Below are 23,340 nucleotides of genomic sequence, written 5' to 3' on the forward strand. Positions count from 1 at the left end.
CTGACTAAGTAGGGTGCTTATTGCCATAATGGCATGGCCTCACTTTCAGGAAAATGGCCGTGGAAGGGAATGCGGCATGGGAGAGGATTTGGCTTTGATATGGCAAAATTGCTGGGAGTGAGACCAGAGGGGCTATTTGGTATATCCAGGGCCCCAAGCTCCTTATTCTGGCCTTGGGGAGCTCTATATTAACAAACTTTCTGTTTAGCTCACTTTATGGCCTCTGGATTTCCTATTTTATTTGACTGCCCGGTGAATGGTTCATTGCTAATGGACTTCTAAGTGAATAGGTATCCAGAGTAATAGAACCGTTCTTCTGTACCAGGAATTATTTGTAGCAAATAAAACAGGCTTCCGCTTGGATAACATTGTAATTGACTGTGTGTGCGATATGATAATATCCTGTTGTTTTGGGAAAGATTATAAAACTCTCTTAGTTTCATTGCAGAAACGTGGATTTGGTTAAAACATAATAAGTCTGTTTAATTCTCCTAAGCACAGATTTAATTACTTGTTTCAGAATTTGACATAAATAAGTCTGGGTGCACATCCAGCTACAGAAATAGCAAGTAGCTGGGAAAAAGCCAGGAGCAAAAAAAAAAAAAAACATTCTGGTAATTTATTGAAGAGATTTGCTGTGGATGCATTTGTGTTCTGGCTTCAAGACAGAGTATTTAAGAATTACACGTGGAGGACTTGCACACTTTTGCTTAGCTGCTATATTAGCCCTGTTCAGCGTATTGTAACACAATATTAAAGATTTATTACAAATATGCAATTGCGTCTTCACCTGTGCTGACAACCAATAGCCCCATCAAATCTTTCTATTCTCCTGTATAAAAGGTTCCTGTATGTGTATTCTTTTTGGAGAGCCTATGTTTTTTCCAGGTCCTTGAATTTATGACTTGTATTTGACTTTTCAGCTGGAAGGTATTACTGGTTATCAGCCACCCTCTCCAAAATATTTTATATTCTTTTACTTTTTTTACTTTTGGGATCTAGGCATCAGAGGTGAATTTAACTTTTGCCTTGTTAAAAATAAAAATGTAGCACTACCCAGATATGATATAATTCTGGACATTTAATAAAGTTATCCCAGATTACCCTTGTAATGAATTGTTGCATATAAACAGAACTCCTGCCATTTCTAAATATGAATATATGGCGTTATTTTTGCACCTTTTCATTCACAGAATGTCTGTCACACGTGTCACAAGCAAGAGAAACTTTTCACAAAGTACTTTATGCTGACACTTTTTAAGTATAATACCTTTATACATACCTCCAAAGTCTCTTTCAGTTAGCAAAAAACATCTACTGTAGGGTTTCCCTTCTCAAAAGTAGAGGCTTCCCTGCTCTTAGTACATCTTTCGCTTGGCCTTGGCAAGCAAATCACTTATTTTTATAATAAGGTTTTCATTGATAACATTATACCTTATATACATTTTTATCTTGTATTGAGTTGACATAGCAACATTATAGTTTCTTCCATTCCATCACACATTTCCCTAGTGTGAATTTAAAATAACCACTTATTTTAACTCCTTTGAGTGATTTTCTGCCACTGTGTCTGCCAAGACTGAGCATTGAAATTGGTGCTGCGCAGAGAGCATTGGCAAACCCCAATCCAACGAACTCTCAGATGTAACACGCAATACTATTAATCATTTTGTTGGATTCACTGACAAAATGATTCTTATTTTTAAACAGTGTGCTAGACTTTGTCTCTTTAATTTACAATAAATCTATAGATACCGCCATAGAAGAGCTTGTAAGATCTTGTGTATAGAGTGGGAGAATCTACTCTTGTTGTAGCTTGTTTTTGGCTGATCTTGTGCTGATCAGATATTTATTGCAAGTAAGAACATGCAAAAGTCTAGAATCACAAGTAAATAACCTCAGCTGAGGTCAATGCTTGAAAAAGATTAAGCGTCATATACAAGAGCAGTTTTGTTTTTTGCTAAGATCAAATGAGTACCTGTGAGAAGGGAAAAGCTTGGTCCTCTGCCAAGGTCAAGTGGGCATTATGTGTAATGGAGCCTTCTGGTTTGGAGCACATATGTAGTATTCCTGCGCACTTTTTTTACACATCAATGCCTGGACTGATAAGGGCACCATTTGTGCTCTGGACACTTCCTTTTGCATAATTTTAGTTTTTCGCCTCTCACTAAAATTGCAGAGGAACTTCTTAAATTATGGACTAGGGCCAGTAACTCACAAGATTCAAGTGCACTTTTCAGTTCATGTGGAGATTTTCATTTTACAGATATTGTTTTTTGTCACTGAAAAGCCACAGGGGATATGGGTCACTGAAGGTTTTGATGGGAGGGCTAGATTGAGCCTTTTGGCCACCACCCCTCCTTGAAGACTTCAGTGGGCCGCATCTTCGGAAGGGGCCCTACAAGATCCATCTCTCCCTGGTGTTGGCCTTATGGGGATTTCATCCTCAGAAGGTGAAGAAGTGGGACCTGGTATCCACTGTGGCCCTACACTTTAGAGCATTGGTTCACTTTTTTATCAATAGGTGAAGCATGAGTCCCTTGGGCTTCATGGAAAAAAAAAAGGCAGATTCATTGTCAAATTTAAATGTAACTGAATTATTATCTGAGCAGGGAGCAGTTCATCGTGTAACACAATGGAAGAAGCTTATGTGAATTACTTTGTCTGCTTCATTATTTATTTAATAACCAGCTGGAATACTGACAAACTCCAGATGTGGACAAAAATGCAAATGTATCGCCAACCCCTTCTGTATTTTATTTAAATTATTTTTATGTGAATATCACATACAGCTGTAGATAATAATGCTTTGGACATATGCGCACACCAGAGGAAACCAATGTTAAGATACAATAAAACTTAGCCCTGTTTTACAGGCTGTATTATTTGCACTGCAGCTGGGACTTTATGGAAATGCATGTAAATGAATACTCTTTTTAAGCCTATATTTTTTATCTATTCACTGAGCGTGGATGACAGTACCTACATCTCAACCCAATGACAGCAGCATGGGATGATAAGAAATCAGTTTTTATTACAGCCCCCTCTTTAAAACACTTCCAGCAGAACAACAATTCTCTGGATGCTTGAGAATGCCCATATAGACTAACAATCTAATTGTAATAATTATAATAATACGCCAGCCACCATGCAAGAGGAAAGCTCTGCTAAGAATTAATCTAGAACCCACACTGTCCTCCATTGATCAATGATGTATACAGGCCTTGGCTAACATGCCCTTGGGGGGGCAGATTTGGATATATGGTGGCCCCTGGACCATTTTACCAGGAGCTCGTCGTTGAGTGGTTGGCCTCCCTAATAAGCTGCAACTCTCTATTTCTCCCCTGAAATCAGCTCAGTCATACAGGTGTCTGGGCAAACCTCCAAAGTAGTTCTCTGAAAAAGAAAAAAAGAGGACTAGAGGCTGGTGGGTCTGGGGAAAAAGCTTGGGTCACTGCCTTGCATAAAACCTTGGTCAGTGAATCGAATAAATAACTTACTGTCATTGAGTCCAACTGTCTAGATGTCTGTAGAGGTTGGCCAAAACATTGTGGGCATCTCACCTGAATTCAGTGGTTTGATTTAAAACTGACATCATCTGAGATTAAGTCTTAAATATTTTTACAATGTATTTTGTGTACTATGTTTCATTTAAACAAAGAATTTGGTTTAGATGTAGTGAATAACAACATTAATATGTACCATGGGATTTAGTAAACCTATTTATCTTCAACTCAAAGTTCTCTGAAGCATCAGATTAAATGCTACTACTTGCTCATATCTTTAATTAAACATAATTAAAGTGCCCCCCCCCCGAGGTTAGGAAAAAATTATAAATACATCAATTTACAAAATACCCAAGATATTGACATCCTAATAATATACTTCAATGTGTTTTATGTAAGATGTTGATGGCAATCATCTCAAAGTGACTTTAGTCTTCTCTGTGCTAGAAGGACTTTGTGTGTTTGATTAAAACATTGGTGGTAATATTATATACTGCTTATGTAACCAATGTCACAGCGGCATTGGTGGTTACATGACCAGGGTAATAAGTAACATGGATTTATGTTGGACACTGACTTAGGCCTAACCACCTTCCCACAGGACTCAACTCCATGGCTGCTATGCTGACTACTGATGATAGGGATATGACATCGTATCCCAGACCTCAGCTCTGAAGGCCCTGGCAGCAAGCTATAGAGTTTGGGCATAGAGCTCCATAGTGTAAACTGTCAGGCCAGGAGACCCTGTAACTGACTGACTCATAGTAGTATACTAGGCAGCCTAAAGGCAATCTGCCCTCCCTAGACCTGCCACCACCCTAGACCTGCCATCCTAGGCCTAATCGGCATAGACCAGATGATGCCAGTGCAAATAATGTCTAAACTGCTTGGTTCTGTTAGGGAATATTGGCAATTCTCTGCATCCTACAAGGCAATGGTGTTTTATTTGGCTTTTTTATGGATGTAGACGTCAACACTGCTGATAATAAGAGACACAACACATTTGCAAAAAAAAAAAAAGTCCTTATTTTCATACGTGCAACTTCAGTTTAAGAGTATATGGGATTTCATACTTCAGCTAGTATATACATTTTTCTAGTGACACCTTGGGAGTGCTGGTCATCATCCCTCTGAACGCATGCACTCACAGGAAGAGTATGTAAGAAAAATCTAGGTACATACATTTATGTCATGTTATTTTTAGCTGAAGTATTTAGTATATTTTGTTAAAATGCTTTAGTCAGTAGGTTACGACTAATCCTTTTTCAAACTCCATTTCATTTCAATTAACAGATATATCTCTGGCTATACATTCATCTAGCTTTTATTTAGTTTGTTGAATTAACTTGATAATTAACCTAGATAGGACAATGGGAGACTTAAGTTGATATGATTGTGTTTGGAGAGTTCTAGTGAGGTCTGCCAGAGCTTAAAGGATCGCCATTCAGAGAGAATATCAACAATAATAATATTCACTGAAGGTGTTTTTTCGATTGGCAGTATATTTAATCTGTATTTATTGCCTAAAAAAGCCTATTCTCTGTTATGACTATGATTTCTATTTCTGGCCTGCATAGACCCATTGTCTGCTCTCTCCGTCTGATTTGTCTCTGCAGGTATGACAGCTCGGGAGTGGTGGCATATGTTGTCATACCCTATAGCTCCCCAGCTCTCAGACCTACAGCAAACCCCTCAATGTTTAGGTATCCAAATTGGGACTCTATTCGGGGGCCTGGCAACAGGAGGGGCCCGTGTCAAAAGGGGATGCCACTGGCTCTGGATGTGAGCATGGTTATTACCCACCTTCCTTGAGCTTTCTCAATGTGCTTAGCTTCACCAGCATCACATGGAAGCCACATTACCTGCAATAGGAGGTCACTGCTACAATAGATTTTACAGTTCCCTAGGCCAGAGGAGATCAGAGGACCTCCCAAACTGGCCCATGATCCCCATTTACTGCAAAATTAGGGCAGCTACCTGGTGCTCGAAAACTGGGAAAATCAGGACATATGTAGCAGCACAAGGGAGAGAGCATGCAGCAAAGAGGAAGCAACACTTGTCTGCAGGCCCGGACTGGCCATCGGGCAGGGCCGGATTGATTTAGGGGCTGATGGAGCTGCAGCTCCAGGCTCCTACCTTAAAATAGGCCCAGTCAGGACCGGACTGACTGGGCCTATGCGGCCTCTACGGCCGCATTAACGCAGGCCATAAGGGGCACCTGCCCCTTAAGCCCGCCGCAACTACGACAGGGTCCGCCACTCTAAGGGGTCGGGAAGCCCCCACCAGGGCCGGCCTTACGGATGAGGGCCGCACAGGGTTTAAATTAAAACATCGGATTTTTTTTTTTACTTTATTTAACATCCTCCATGTTAAATAACGTTTTTGTTAACTTTATTTAACATGGAGGATGTTACATAAAGTTAAAAAAAAAAACCCCGATGTTTTAATTTAAGCCCTGTGGGGCCGCAGACCCCTAAGGCCGGCCCTGGTGGGGGCTTCCCGGCCCCTTAGAGTGGCGGACCCGGTTGCAGTTGCGGCTTAAGGGGCCCTGCGTTAATGCAGCCGTAGAGGCCGCATAGGCCCAGTCCTGACTGGGCCTATTTTAAGGTAGGGGCCTGGAACTGCAGCTCCATCAGCCCCTAAGTCAATCCGGCCCTGCCGCGGGCCCGGTCGCAGTTGCTGCTTGCTCCGGCAACAAGGTAAGTAGGGTGGGGCAGGGGGGTGCAGTGAGAAGGAGCAGAGGGGGTTAGATAGTGAGAAATGGGGAGAGGGGATACATATTGAGAAGTGGGGAAGGGGGTACATAGTGAAAAGGGGGAACATAGAAGTGTTGAATGCATATGAGAATGAATGAATGAACAAATGTATGGCTGAATTGTGTGAATGCGTATGACAATTAATGAATTCATGTGTGGATGAATTGCTTGAATGATTTGTGAGACTGCATTAATGAATGTGTTAATGATTTGTGTGAATGAGTGAGTAAATGCAAAGATGGTACATGAAGGGTGGGCTTTAACAATAAATAAATAAATAAAAATGGGCTGCTCTGGCTTAAATGCCCGGGCCTATTTTTTGTCCCAGTCCGGGCCTGCTTGTCTGGGGCACATATCTCATGCCTGGGGTCCTGCAAATTATTCGGGCAGCCCTACTAGTGCTTATTAATGTTTAAGCATAAATGCTATTTTTCAGATGTGATATAGTTAACATTTTAAAAGCAATAGTATATAGCAAGGGTTGATTAAATGTAGCAAAACAGCAGGAACAGGGGCAGAATAGTTGCATGCATACCCCTTGCTCTTCCTACACAGGGTTAGGTAACGTCGTCACTCATGTCATCAGTGATAAAAGTTTCATTCATAATCTCCAAGGACAATGCAGTCAACAGTTTTCGTATGAATCATATTTTTGGTAGTTTTATTTATAATCCTTTTCTTTATTTTAAATAGTTTTTCATTCATTATTTTCTTCTCAAAAAGCAGTTCAAATGTAGTTTCATCAAGATACATGGATTTTAGATTGCTAAATACAAATTACACTCCCAATTGACTTCAGCCCCTTTATCAGGTGTTTAAATCTTAAATGTTTTATGCACTACCCATATCTCATTCATTCCCAATTTAACTTTATGGGGAAAGAGAGAAGGTCACTGTGATTCTGCACTCACTTCCAGATTCAGACACAGGAGACGGAAGGAGCTATGATATGACATCATAGATTTCCTGGCTCCCTAACTTGAAAAATGAGAATTGGTCTTACATTGGGAAATCAATGCCCGAGTCCCATGTGAAAACCATGCTCCTTTCCGCATCTGTATATCTGACCAACCACTTATAATAATGTTATAATGTAAAATCTTCTAGCTTATAATGTACAATCTGTTTGGCCCTTCTAACTTACATCACTAGTTGATCTTTATGGTGAATTTAGAATATGGTTAGAGGACCCTCTGCATTAATATTTCTAGGCCTGCCAACTACATTTTCTGCCCCCTCCCCCATCTTGTTTTTAGTAATATAATGTAGGATAATAAAATTTGCTTGTGAAAGATCATGAGTGGACACATGTCTTGGCGTGTATGAATAAACAAGGGTTTCTGACCTTCGTACATCACTGCTCAGTTTTGGTGTATGCCTAGAGACATCTTCAAAATGTTAAAAGAATGTATTACACTTGACCATTCTGTTTTGGTGACACCGTTTAGTAGACACATTCAGTAGAATATCTCAGTTAATATGTAAATTTAGCATTTTATAATACATGACTATTTTGACAGAACACTCCCAACAGCAGGATACACATCTCCTTTGAGCAGCTGACCCTTTAAGTGTCCTAACAATTGGCCATACAATGTGTATGTGCAAACCGCATGTTATACCGCGTTGCCACTACAGTGTGAAACTACTGGTAACTAATGCATCATCAGTCCATAGTTTATAGGGAACTGCATAGTAAACTAAATTAGAACACTGACCCACTGTCACATAGCACCATTGCAATGAAGGTTAGGGTCTTCTGAATCACTTCTTGCTAGACGTGTACATTTTACAGCACAGTGGGATTTATTCACTAAAAGGGGTATTTTCCTGATGTCACATCACATTATAAAGGGCTAACCCCCAATGAGCATCTTCTCCAAGAATAGCTTGGATGACCCTGTATAAACCAAATGTAAGTCATTGGAATTTCATGAAAGTCACCCAACTGGACTATGCATTGTGAATGTCCAGCACAAATTAGCCAGGGATGGCCCATTATAATGCATTGTGAACCCTCAACTCTCCTTCAGGCCCACCTGCCCGCTCTGCCTTTAGAGAATGAACCCTAATGTGTTTATATGATTTTATACTCTTCTCAATCTATATATATATATATTCTTGGCTATGTATTTTAACAGAGTAAAAATACATTGTTGTCTGCAAAAAATAATGTTTAACTTTTTTCATCTGACTGCATTTTATCATGTAGCTACCGCTATATCCATTGTTACAATTGCTTGTATTAGAAAATGATGCAATGATTTTGGCTTGACAGCTGTTCTGTAACAATGCACTAAAGTAAGTGTTGTTATATGGTTTTTTTTTGCTTCCATAATAGCAGTTTGGCAGCTGTTAGTGTATATTATGTTATTCTCACTATGTTATTTAACTTCTGCTTCCTGTTTAATACATAATACATATGTTCTTTAGAGAGCTCTGTTTACCTAATTTGCATTAGTTTTGAACTATAAGTGACCTGTCTCCATTAAGTATTTATGACCTTTACTTTCTTGTTATTGTGTATGTGTCCTTATTGTGACAGTATATACTTTTAATAGCCTCTGTCCTCTCCTGATTCAACAAGAGCAATTTAAAGGATTTGTTTTAATACCCTTTTCGCTAATCGTGTGTATGGTGCTCAGTGGTTCTCCTTTTCGGCTTTGAAAATACAAGGGTATTCATCTGAGCCAGCCAAATGAGATCATGGGAGACAGCGTGAAAAATTAAAGGGGAATAATTTCAATTTAATTAATGCTACCCTCAAAGCTTATATGAAACTTCTTGCATGAAATATGGTCACCATTGTCTAAGCATCTGTTGGTACATTTTCCACTCCCTACTCCTCACTTTGGTGACCTAAATAAATAAACAAGTCAGTAAAAGGCATTTTAGTCCATTGTAGTTATCCTTTAAAGGAATGCTTATTGTGTAAAGTAGGACAAACTTAGCTGGAAGAAGAATTATCTACTCCCAGAAAGACAATAGAATTATGCACGCATCGTTTTCTTGGGATCAGCAAATGCTCGGAGTCTGTTAATAAAAATCGGAAAATGTATTATTTTTCATTACAAGGTCTGAATATATTATTTAGAATGTATATTCATGCTTTTACTAATGTCCTGGAATTTTGTTATTAATATTCTAGGTTTCCCAAATGAACCAGCAGCAGTTATTGCCCTGAATAAATGCAAAGAGTGGCTGAAGAAAAACCACGATGAGGTATGAATAAATTTATTTATCATATGTATATATATATAATTATATATATATGTAATGAAGAATGGTGCAGTGATTAGCCAGATAAATACAGATGTTGATGAACCTCAAAAACACAGAGGGGTGCGGAAGATTCACCAAAAAATTTAAAAATAAGACAAAAAACGAGAGCCATTTAAAGAGTGCAGATTTAAACGCTCTACACACACACACACACACACATATATATATATATATTTTTTTTTTTATTTGCCTTATTTATTTTTAATATTTTATATGCATTCACCATCACTGTCAACATTTATATTGCATTTTATTGCTAATTATATTATTGTTGCGTGTTCATGAAGAAAATGAAATCATTAAAATAATATGGGATTTTATATATTTTATAGAGCATTTCGTCTAAGCTAAGTACAGTGTACGTGAGACATGTTTGTCATTGTTATATTGTGTAGCAATGGGTGCAATGCCTAAAGAATAGTTTTATCACCAGAGCAGCCAATGGTTGTTTTGCACCACAACCAATATTTATACATATCCACCAATAATTTCTCTTTGGTCAAGAGGCCATTCCTGTATCAGGCATTTTAGAAGGATTTTCTTTTTCTCGTATCTCATTGGCCTCAACCAGTATACTAAACATCATTTTTCAAAATGTTTGATATCATTTTATCCTCTGTTAGACCTGGATGTACCTAAGGTTCAGCGTTTACCCTCAATCAGTCTTCTACACCTATTGTTCATTTGTACCTTGTAAACCCCCTTGTATTCTGGTTCCATAACACAGATTATAGTGACTGAATCGATCAGTGCCGTCATAAACCTACTTAACTCTCCTTGAAACAATAAAACCTATTTGTGAGCCTGTTTTACACATCCATTTTTCTTTCTTGTCTTAATAGAGAAGTCTGTTTTGAAGGACATTACATTATCTTTATGGCATGATGAATAGTGCATCTAAGTAGGTGACTAATACATGGGTTTACTAATCATGCTCACGAGCACAAAGAAGTAGGCAAACTTTAGAAATGCAAAGATTTGAATGGTTACGTTTAGATTTCTATATATATTTCAGATCAAGAATAACTTTCAGTACAGACCACGTATGTGGATGCAGGATGCCATCTAAGTACCTCTCAAGTGTTGGCACTTTAAGGTCCTCTACACTATAGAAAATAAATCCTTTTCTGCTATGTAGCGGGGCTGCTGATCAGCTCCTTAGTCTAGTCTCTACATTTATGAGGCTAGGGCGGTGCTTAAAAGGAAGGACCAATCCTAGTAGACTATTTGTGGGATCTATAATGGAGGTTTATAAATGGATGCTTTGATATGAATAATGTTGGGATAGGACCATAATGTTGTATAGGATGTGATGTTTAGGGAGAGGTGGGCAGTGAAAGAAAGTTTTACGTTTGTTTAATCCTAATTTATATGTGAATATACTAGTTGTGCTCTCTGCCGACCTTTGGCAGAGCCATATGCATGCTGTTCTTCTAATTGCTGTGCAGAGCCAATGCAGCAGCTTTTACATTGCAGCCAAAACCACAAAACAGTAAAGTGCAATTTACTGCAAAACCAGGAAATATATTTATATTTATATACAAATGTTGCTAGGTAAAGGTTACGATAAAAATGTTTCATTTGTAAAATTATTTTAGAGAGAAAATGATGCTAAAAAATGGTGCTATGTAAATCAGGTCCCTTTTGCCTACTAAAACAGCAAACATATATACTTGAAAATAATACAAGTACTACAGCCTTTCCCAAAAGACTGATATTAGCCAAACAGGCCCTCACTGACCATCAGATGCATCTTCTTGTGGGCCAGTTCAAAAAAAACCCCTTCCTATCCACCATCAAGGCTGGCGATGTAATAATGGAGCATGCAGTTGCAAAGTTGATGTAGCCTACTGCAAGCTCCTCTAGTATATCTAGGCCGATATAAAAACATTGCATGCGGTAATGTGCCCAGCAGATATATGGGCTGCTGACCTTAAAGTCCCAGAGCCTATTTTGCTTCCCGGTCTGGTCCTTCAGACGTTACATTACATTACATTTATTTATAAAGCCTCGGCAGATACCGAGAAGAGATGAGGGCCCTGCTCTTGCGAGTTTACAATCTAGTCGGTGGTTGAGGGGGAAGTGAGACAATAGGAGAGGACTGCTTGGATGAGGATGAGTTGATCTGGTTCCGATGATGTGTTGAAGCTGTTCATTCTTCAGATGGCTTGATTATTATGATGGTTGGGAGTACTGGGAAGGAATGTTGTACGCTTCCCTGAACAGGTGGGTTTTCAGAGAGGTTTTGAAAGTTGCATATGAGGCAGAAAGTCTGATGGAACGGGGAAGGAAATTCCACAGGAGGGGTGCGGCACTGGTGAAATCCAAAATACGGGAGTGGGAAGAGGTAACAACAGTAGAAAATAGCTGCAGGTTGTGAGAGGAGCAAAGGGGGCAGGTAGGGGTGTATTTGGATAGGAGGATAGTGATGTAAGGGGGTGCAGAGTTGTTGAGGGCTCTATAGGCCAGGGTCAGAAGTTTAAATTTGATTCTGAAGGGTATGGCGAGCCAATGAAGTGATTGGCATAGTGGAGAAGCGGATGAGGAACGGTGACAGAGAAAAATTAATCTGGCTGCTGTGTTGAGGATGGATTGAAGAGGTGAAAGGCGGGAGAGGGGAGACCGGTTAGTAGGGAGTTGCAATAATCCAGGCGGGATATCACAAGGGAGTGGATTAGTAATTTGATGGTGTCTTGTGTGAGGAAAGAGTGGATTCGGGAGATGTTTTTCAGGTGGAGACGGCAGAATTTGGTGAGGGACTGGATGTGAGGGATGAAGGAGAGAGCAGAGTCAAGGGTGACACCAAGGCAGCCAACCTGGTCTGTTGGTTGGATAGTGGAGTTGTCAACGGTAATAGAGGTGTCAGGAAAAGTGGACAGGGCAGATGGCGGGATTACCATGAGTTCGGTCTTAGAGATGTTGAGCTTTAGGTAACGGGATGCCATCCATGATACAATTGATGATAGACAGTCAGGCGAGTTAGAAGAGAGGTGGCAAGGTCAAGAGCAGAAATATAGATTAAGGTGTCATCTGCATATAGGTGGTACTGGAAACCAAAGGAAGAAATAAATTGTTTTTTCATGGATAATGCTGGTCAATGTGGCGCAAATAAACTATATGATGTGGGCTCTCTGCCAGACATCAGTGAAATAAAGTCTAGATTTAAGCTTGTCTATAGGTTTTGTACATACCCTTTTTCCTTCTCATGGAGAATGGCTAGCATAATCACCCTTCTGTTTCAGACACTAATTATTCCACTGTTCTAACCTAAAGCAGCAGTGGGCCTACTTTCATCTTGTAATTCACACAGGGAAAAAAATGTGTCTTTCAACATTAGCAAAATGGATATAATTATTTTACTCTGGATTTTACATCCAAGTTAGTCTCAAAGTGATTTCATATGGCCCCTTAAGCCTAACATCCCAACATACAGTTAACATCCCAAAAGACAAGTAATTTTACAAAGCTGATAAGAAAGATACCGTGGGGACAGAACTGTAGCTTTGATGTCTGGCTGTTATTAAACTGTGAGGAAGATAAAGAGTGCCACAAACCCATACAATTTATACCACACAGGAACATTACATTTTTTTCTACCGGAGAGAAGTAACATAATGTCGACCATTAGATAATACACCAAAAAAAAGCCATGGGTGAATATACTAAAATGACCCTGTAATAATGTACTTATGTATTAACACCCTTATTCTACACAGGATTGCTAGTTTTTTACTTTCTGATGTGTGGCTCCCATCAGGTCCGGACTGGCCATCTTGCACACCAGACAAATCCCCAGTGGGCCAGTGGCTGGTAGGGCTGCATATTTACCGATACTGCTGTTTCAGTGGCATTGGGTAATGCAGTGTGCGACTGCCAGAGGGATGCGCACCATGCCATGTTGCAAGAGTATGGGAAAAGTAACATGCAGCCATGTATTTGTCACTTGGCGGATGCTGGCATTAAAGTGCCATGGCTGATTAGTCATTCCCAGTCCAGTAGAGTTGATGTAGATTGGTGTTTAATAATGCTTCTTCTACCGCCTTAATTTTACGTGGAAGGGTTTTCTATCACCTTTACCCCACCAAAAGTTTGTTATTGTTATTTCTTGTGCTTCTACAAGCCGTAAGTATTAAGCCAGTATCACAACCTCATGCTGACCAGTCCCATTAAGGATGAAACAGCTGTTGATGAGTGGTGATCTGGATACTGCACCTCTTTCCCGAGTTATGTCTAAAGGCTGTAATACAGCGGACATTTGCTCTCAAGGGATCCATGTGTAAAGGTGAAAGGCAATCATTGTTCACCTTATTTGCATGTGCCTTCCCAGAATCCTTTGTGGTTGTGACAGTACCACAAGATTTCTGAGGGACGAACAAGCCTGTCTGGTAGACAGTGGCGTCGGCAGGGGGGGCCAGAGGGGGCCATGCCCCCCCCTACATCATGCTGTGCCCCCTCGTGTGCCCCCCCAATTGAAACGCTGTCTCTTTTTTTGGGGGGGGGAATAGACGCAGAGGAGAGAGAGGCGCCGAGTGGTCGCTGAGGAATAAGTTCTCAGCAACCGTTCGGCGCCTCTCACTCCTCTCCGAGAGGCCTCTGCCTTGGTCGCAGTGCCGGCATTTCAAGCCGAGCGCCGGTATATGATGTCATATCCGGCACTCAGCAGTGAAGCCGCGCACACTGCGGCAGAACCAGGAAGACAGAGACCTCGCGATCTCACCGCTGGACTTCTACAAGGCCAAGGTAAGTGAACTTCAAAGGGGGGAGATAGGATAGATTGGGAGGGAGAGGGGGTAGATAGGATTGATTGGGAGGGAGAGGGGGGTAGATAGGATTGATTGGGAGAGAGAGGGGGGTAGATAGGATTGATTGGGAGAGAGAGGGGGGTAGATAGAGGGGGTAGATAGGATTGATAGGGAGGGAGAGGTGGGAGGGAGAGGGGTTAGATAGGGAGAAAGGAGGGTGGCAAGAATATTGAAATAAAGAGTCAGAATGAGAGAGAGAATGAATGGATTAATGTGTGGATGCATTAACGAATATGTGTAAATAATTTGTGTGAAAGAATAAATGATTGTGTGAATTAGTGAGTGACTGTAAAAGTGTTTGAATCATAGGTGTCTTATTGATTTGTCAAAAAAGCAAAGATGGTATAAGCAGGGTGTTTAGGCAATGGGGACAAAGATGGCACAGATAGTGTGTTTATGTGACAAATATGGCGTACGTTCAGCTGTTTGGGGACAAAGTTGACACAATGTGTAATTTGGGTGCTGGTCAGGTTCTATGTGGGCAGTGTGGACGCCAGGGTTGGCTTTGGGGTGTGTGACCAGTGATCTATGCCTGTAATTTAGGGGGTTTTATCTATACCTTTAATGCAGAGTTTATATGTAATTTCCAATTGATATATACCTGCAAAGCTGGGTTTTGTGTCATTCTGTTCATCTGTATCGGCTATATTTCCATACATTATTTATATTTACCTGCAAATATAGGATTTGTATGTCTTCTTCAGTTGATCAATACCTGGAGTGCTGTTTCCATGTGTTGTTTATTTGATCTATACCTTCAGTGCTGAGTCTACATGTGATTTCCAGTTGATATATACCTGCAATGCTGGGTTTGTGTGTTCTGTTGGTTTATACCTGCAATGCTATGTTTCCATACATTATTTATGTATACCTGCAAATACAAGTTTTTTATCTCATTCAGTTGCATGTGCTGTTTCCATGTGTTGTTTATTGTATCTATACTTGAACTACAGGGTGTAAGTAAAAGAGCGGTATGGTTTAGTGAATGAGGGGACAAAGGGAATCTGGGGATGATTACAGGGGAGAGGACCTCTCAATGTCACGGTGCAGGACTGACTCTCACGGTCTTCCCCTGATCTGCAGTCAGTGTGGCAAATATTCTTTTTATTTGGTATGGTAGCGGAGGGAGTGATTGCATGCAAGGAAGCGTTGAGCGGGGCCCAAGGAAATGCTTGGGTAGGGTCCAATTTTTTCACTAGAAAATATATTGGCAACAGGGTCTAATATTTATATATATATTGGCAGCAGGGGCAAATATTTATTTATATATTGACAGCAGTGTTTAATATTTATATATATTGGCAGCAGCGTCTAATATTAATATATATTGGCTGCAGGGGCTAATATTAATATATATATAGGAAGCAGGGACAAATACTATATATATATCGGCAGCAGGGTCTAATATTAATATATATCGGCAGCAGGGGCTAATATATATTGGCAGCAGGAGCTAATATTAACATATATTGGCAGCAGGGGCTAATATTAATATTCGTTGGCAGCAGGGTCTAGTATTTATATATATATTGGCAGCAGGGGCTAATATTAATATATATTGGCTGCAGAGGCTAATTATATATATTGGCAGTAGGGGCTAATATTTATATATATATTGGCTGCAGGGACTAATAATATATATTGGCAGTAGGGGCTAATATTTATATATATTCGCAGCAGGGTCAAATATCAATATATATCCGCAGCAGGGGTTAATATTAATATATATCGGAAGCAGGGTGTAATATTTCTATATATCGGCAGCAGGGTCTAATATTTATATATATTGTCAGCAGGGGCTAATATTAAAGAATGAAAAATAACTGCTGGTTTAGCTGTTATTTTCAAATCATATTTATTATTATTATTATTATTATCCTTTATTTATATAGCGCCAACAGTTTACGCAGCGCTTAATACAATACATAAATTCAAGGGATATGACAAGACAAGAATTGACAGACTAAGACAAACCGATACATTTGGTGGAGAGAGCCCTGCTCGCAAGCTTACAATATTTCAATCACGGTCTTTACTTCAAAGAGATAAGTGCATATTATGTAGTTAAAAATGCACATCTAACGTGTGTATATATATATGTATATATATATATATATATATAGTGTATATGTACCGTTTTATAATTGGCCCCCCTACTTTGGTCCCTGGCCACCCATGTGCCCCCCCTAAATATAAAAGCTGGAGATGCCACTGCTGGTAGATGCAGATTAGTGTTTAATAATGCTTCTACTACCCCCTTAATTTTAAGTGGAAGGGTTTTCCATCACCTTTACCCTACCATAACTTTTGTTATTGGTATTTCCAATCCAGCCCTGGCACTCACACATAGCCCTTACCTCAAGATATTTCCTAGATAAGAACTTAAATGCATATTTGTCACTTTTCAGCCTTTTGGCTAAGATCAAGTGAGTGCCTTGATCTTTGGGAGCACATTGGAAATCGATATTTTTTTTTTAGTATTTTTTTTTTTTTTAGTTTTGATTACAGACATTCGGAAAGTACAGTAAGACGTTTTGAAGACACCGGAAATGCCATGGTGGAGCCGTGTCCCCTGAAAAGGCCTGTTTTTTTCTGGCGGGAGTTAGGTAGCTCTTTTTAGCACCACTCTCCTATATCAATTATTTCAGTGGTTCCAACCCTTGCAGGGAGGGACCAAGAAGATCAGAAGGAAGGTGTTGCATATCCCTTGTGGGATTTGACCCCTAAAGAAAACAAATAAGGGGACCTGGTGTCCACCGTGGCCTTATGGCACGTTTAGGCACCTATCAATTTTTATTTTTTTTTCCAAGCGGAGCCACTGATCTCGAGGCTTCAATAAAAAATAAATAAAAATGCATATTTGTGTCCGCATATTGTTATTGTTTTACCCACATGAAAAAAAAAGTTAGCCATTTAATATTCATATTGTTTGTTTGACAGAAAGAGAAATGGATTTATTTTTTGTGTGCAGCTCTTAATTACCAGACATTCTACATTCTGCTTATGTTTTGTAAAACAGAGATTCCCAACCTCTAGTCCTCAGGGCATTCAATAATGCAGATTTTGAGAAATATCCATGTATAAGGACAGAATAAATAAAAAAAAAAAAAGTTTGTGACTAATTTTGATTAACTCCCAGGAGAGAATGCATGGACATAACCCCGTAGTCTTTAGCATTATTATGGTATTCCGGTTAACATATGCGTAAAGGCAATATATGCGTAAGGGGCAGTATATATTAACTCATGGTTGCTGCTGAGTCTATTAACCCATGCCCTTCATTCTCTGGCTTTGTTCAGTGTCCCAATTTTGACCATGTGTCACATAGTCTACATAATAACATTATTTTTAATATTATTGTTTATCTTTTTGTTGTAGGGTGCGGTGCACATGCTTAGGGATACTTTGCATTTTTTGTATAGCTCAAACATGTTCTTTAGCCTGTGATGTGACTAAGCAAAGCAAAGAACCTCTTGTTGTGTTAATGCAGTGTTTTTTCTACAGAGATGGCAGAATCCTTATCTCGGGTTTGACAGGACTATATCCCTACCATATGGATTACACCAATTAACTTTGGTGCATTATTTTCCATGATGATAAAGCCGCTTTCTCAAGGTCACAGAAAACATGTGTATATACACACATTTTGCTGTACATTTAGCATAGAACAAAACCTTGTAGAAGCAATATTTTTATGGATTTTTTTGTAACAGTGATGTAATGATGCTGCTTTTGAACTATGCAGAGTATGTCAGCCTTTTATACATTTACTTTCCAGAGAGAATAAGTCACCTTGATGGTTTGCTGGAAACGATATTCCTACAACATATTCCTTTAGAACTGTCACCACTGATGCCCCTGTAACTGTTTTTATATTAGTCTCCCATCAATATTGTAAACATGGTTGAGTCTAGGTTTGGTTTTGTGCTGCTAGCAGACTCAGTAATGTGTATCATCATAGTGAACCTTTAGAGATTCCAATGTTGTCCTCAGTATGCATTAGACCCTAGCATCAATGGGTCATGACAAAGCTTAAAACTTAAGCCTAGTAAAAGCTGAATTTTAGCCCAAAAAGGGGCCCTGGTTTGCTTTAGGATATCAGCAGTACTATATGTGACTCATAAGTTAATATTTCCATCTCTTTGTGTTGTTGGTTAAACATCCTTCTATAGGAGGAATTGGCTATGTTTTTCTTGTACCTTAATTTGAATACAAAATTATAATACATCCCTGATGCCATCTGTTTGAATAGGTTATTTTTTTTCTGTTGTTTTAAAATTAAAATACTATAGCTGGAGATGGGGCTAGTGAAGTTTAATAAATGACATTAAACCCCATGCTGTTTGTATTTCTGTAATAGATACTAATTTATTCCTGCTATAATTATTATAATGTAAATGTTATGGAGGTAATTATACAACCCACATGCAACTGATGTCTTTATTTTTAAAATTCATTCATCTGGTTGAGATGTTTCGCTTTCCATAAACTGGCTCTTAAAGATATCAATGCATACGTGGGATGCAAATGTTGTATATTGTTCATGGTGATACAGGAAACAGATTGGGCTTCTCTGCTACACTGTCATTAGTGAGTGGCTTAGAACAAGCCATCCTTAGCATAAGGATAGAATTTCAGCTACTGATCCTTTGCAATTTTTTAAAGCTGTGGGGATTATCTTCTGAGGCCCCCACGATCTGTATACAAAGACAAGCCTCAATCAAACGTCTACCGACTAAGCCTTCAGTATTTACAGCATATGGTGTATACTATCAAAGTGCATTTTTCATGAAGGTGGAAAAAAAATGCGCTCATTGCTGCTGTCCTGACATGTCATTTCGGAGATGTATGATTTTGACATTTAGCAACTAAAATGATATTGCCAAAATAGTTCATAAGTTCAGTGTGATACAATGTTCCAGGGAAGGCAGAAATATGTCTTTCCATTAGACACAGAATGACACAGCAAACAATAAGAATGCTTTAAATGTACGAACATTTCAATTGAAACCATGACTTGTGAATGATTTCTCTATCACATGACACAGTTGTGTGAGTGATGGTTAAACTGAATTTAGTATAAAATCGCAGTGTTAAACATTACTGTTGATGTAGGAGGGAGCTGTTGGGTGCCATGAAAACACATATGTGTTATTAATTCACATTGATTTATAATTTCAATAAATGCATTGGATGAATTATATTTAAGGCACAAGAAAGCATCTGTTGAACTACCTTGCGGTGGCTTTTCCATCAAACAAAACCACTTTTGTTCTCAATAATAAGTCAACCCAACTGCTGTGCTCTAAGTTCATCATGATTATGCTGCTGTAAAGAGGGTATAGTGGGATAGAAACGCAGCACTTGACAGCAGATAAGAAGCAGATTTGGCCCATCTAGACACACCTTATTCATTCTTTTGCTTCGGATTATATTCAAGATAGCCATATGCCTAAACTGTGCATGTTTAAATTACATCACTTTACTAGCCTTTAAAGCTGTTAGCAGTTGCATACCTAGCGGGGGGGGGGTCATCAGGGGGGTGCCACCACGCCGGTACCCCTCCAGAGACGGACAGTAATGTCCGCCGCTAGAGGAGCAGACTCAGTTGGGGAGATCAAGGATCTTTCTCTAACCGGCCTAAAGTCAATCAAGGGAGCGGGAGGTCTGTTAATGCAGACCTCTGCTCCCTTGTGATGCGCGCGGTAACTGATGCTGTGCGTCGGGATTTGACGCCATATCCCGGCGCACAATACTGAAGCCGCACCCACCGCTTTCCGCGGTCACTGCACCGGAAGGACACAGAAGAAGAAGAACCAAGAGGAAGAATGAAGAGGAGGAGGAAATTGAGCTTAAGGTATGTAGTGGGATATGACATGTTATATAAGGTGCTAAGGTTACAGATTCTTACCCTGGTTCTACTAACCATGCCCTCTCACAAAAGTGTCCAGTTTTGGGCCCTTGAAATGTATGCATGAGAAGTATGTTTATGCATGTGCGGTACTAATAGTCTTGACTCTGTTAAAACTCCACCTTATTGATGGGCTAACAAGACATTCAGCATGAATGTAACCCACCATGATACCATTGCTGGAGCATTATATATAGGGTTCAATCAAAATGCAAATATTTAATGCTTTAACGGATATGCAAGAAAATGCTGTAAATCCTGTATATGTAATCTCCTTTTTAGAAAGCCGGATTGTTTGGATGAAAATTAAACATTTTATAGAGAATTGTAAGCAGTTAATTGCTTTTTTTGTTGAAAGGTTAACCATTCTCAAAGCAAATTCATTTCTGTGTACATTAAGTAACTAACCTTGTTCTTTTTTTTTTTAACTGACATTCTAGGAAGAGTTTCAGATGCAATTATATATAATATACATTGTTTATTATAGTAACAAGAGTGCCAGTGATTCCCATTTCGCAGCTAATAGAAAAAAATGAATTCATAAAAAATATGTTGTTGATTTTCAGGCATACTTATGCCGTATCACAGGTCAGTATCAGAACATGCTGCAAATAAAGATGAAACAATCTGGCGTATTGGTTTTGCTGATGTACATGCGTGTGGAAGATGACCGGTGCTTTTTTGAGGCACTCAGACTACATCTTCTGGCGTCTTTGCCACAAGGTGGTTCCAGAAATGTCCAGATTCAGGTCAGGGGACAGGGATGGCCATGGTAGGACTTTGATTTAGTGGTCAATAAATCATTTTTGTATTCTAATGTATGTTTTGGATCTGGTGTAAAATCCAACCATGGCCCATTTTAAGGGCAGAGGCAGTCAGGTGTTCATTTAATATCTGTTGATATTTAATGGAGTCTATGATGTCCTAAAATATCCCAAATGTCCAGGTTGGCATCTTAGGCATGAAAGAAGTAAGATATGTCACACAAATTATGTGGCTTAGATCCTGCACCTACACATCTTCTTTCAGCATGCACAGATACAACTGTCCCATTCATTCTGAAATAGTCCAGTGTCCTTTGCAATCTGGAATTTTTCCAGACCTATTGAAAGAAGCAGCACCACTGCTTCTCTCTTCTTAAAAAAAACCTTCCTTAGACCCAGACTGCATGTCAAACTTTAGGCCTGTCTGCAACCTCCTTTTTCAGGGAAAAATAATTGAAAATGTGTGTTAATTCAACTTGAGGCCCATCTCTCAAGAAACAACATCTTTGATACTTTCCAATTAGGCTTCAGTAAACTTCACATGTTCATTTTGACATAGGTGGATTTTGTTTGGCTTACGGTGCCTGGAGTGATGAAACTGGACAAAGAGTGGATAGGAGTAAAGGATATATACTTCTTTCTTCCATCCTATGCCTACTTGGCTCTACCCCTTTCCCCCTCAACATGCAGCTGTTCCCATCTCTACCTGTTGGCTCCACCCTCTAACCCACCCTCTTGAATCCCCCGTAATGCACACCTGGAATGTTCCACCATCTGTGGCTGAATGTGTGGGAATTTCTGCCATGTTTTCTAATTTTATCAATGGCATTTGCATAATTCCGGGTACATTTTCTGATGTAACAAAAAAAAAAAAAATGGAAGGTGTACAGAGGTAATGATGATACAAACTACTGGTTTGAATACATCTCCCAAGGAAATTAGAGTAATACTATCATCGAAAAGAAATAATTGAACAAGATTTATATAGTAAAAATGGATTACATACAATTTGCAAAAACAGCATTTTTGCCAATTATGCATTGATTTTTTTCCCACCGTGCAGGTGTAGCTAACTAGGCACCGTGACGGTAAAGAGATTAAGATAAATGCTTATGAAAAGAACACAAAAGAGATTCAAACAATGAAGAAATGCCTTGAGTTTGGCCTCTAAACCTTGTGAATATAGACTCTTGGAAAATGTTGTAATTTCCTGCAAAGTATTCCCTTGAAAATCTTTTTACTCTGAGGCTGTTGGACGTGCATTCATAGTGTAGCATAATGCCACAGACCACTGTCCTGGAGTAAATTACAAAGGTATATGAAGGAGTGAGTAAAAGCACAATAGGGGTTTACAAATAATCCGAAACATGTTTTTAACTCTGTGGTATCCTTAGTAATGTTTTCATGTATGTGCTTTTATCATATGGATGAAGATAACTAAGTTGGAGATAACTTGAATCTTGATGAAGCTGTCTCCTGTGTGTGTTTTTGTAGCCCAGGCAATTATTGTTTATTTATTAAAAAAAAAAAAAAAAACCCTTAGCAGAAATATTTTTATGTTAAATAAAAATAAAAAGTCCAGGGCACCGGCGATTCCTCCAGCAGGGGTGGCACGACCATACCAGCAAATGAAGCAGCTGCTAAGGGCTCCAATGGGTGGGTGAGGCACATATTCGTTTTAAATATATATATATTTAAATATATCTTCTTCATTACTTTATATAGAATTAAATGTAAGAAGATGTAACCCACCTAAATAATTTTATATAGTAATGATTATATATATATATATATATATATATATATATATATATTGGCAAGTGCCATTCCCACAGTAGTTATTACTTTATAGAATACATGTGCAGTTTTATAAAATTCTGTCACAATAGTAAAACATTGATCATGTTTGAATACATTTCCTCCAATTTCTCAGGAAATGTAAAAAAAATATATAGGTTTAACTCGTATTTTGTATCAAATTTGAAGTCAACAAACAAATATAGCTTTGCTATTTCCTGCTTTTCACATTGAACACTGTTTTCCTGAGTGAATATTCAGCTACCTCTGCCCTCGATTAATACATACTATGACAGATCACACATTTCCTCCTAGCAACCAACAGCAGTGAGGGACAGAAGGTGATAAGAAATTATTAATATTATTGTGATCCTATCTGTTCCATTTCGTAGTAAAGAATACAGTACGATTATGTTTATATCAGTTTGGATGTAATCCAAATCTTAATAGACTTTATCTTAATAGACTGACATAATTGTTCTTCAAACCTGAAAACAAGAGCTGGTGGAGTTACTTGGAATG

The 23,340-nt window shown here is 39.0% G+C and overlaps 1 protein-coding gene across 1 annotated transcript in view; it reads left to right on the forward strand.

Annotated features, from left to right (window-relative positions):
* The window catches only part of LOC149303223 (ADP-ribose glycohydrolase MACROD2-like), an 806,633-nt gene that overhangs the window by 684,452 nt on the left and 98,841 nt on the right, over positions 1 to 23,340 (forward strand). The window contains exon 8 of the mRNA XM_089481386.1: positions 9,411 to 9,484. Within this exon, the coding sequence (XP_089337512.1) occupies positions 9,411 to 9,484 (74 nt within the window). The remainder of the gene's footprint in view (positions 1 to 9,410; positions 9,485 to 23,340) is intronic.

This window comes from Sceloporus occidentalis, unplaced genomic scaffold, assembly GCF_023333645.1.
Source record: "Sceloporus occidentalis isolate IW3139 unplaced genomic scaffold, rSceOcc1.0.p SCAF_15, whole genome shotgun sequence".
In the NCBI taxonomy this organism is placed as follows: Eukaryota; Metazoa; Chordata; class Lepidosauria; order Squamata; family Phrynosomatidae; genus Sceloporus; species Sceloporus occidentalis.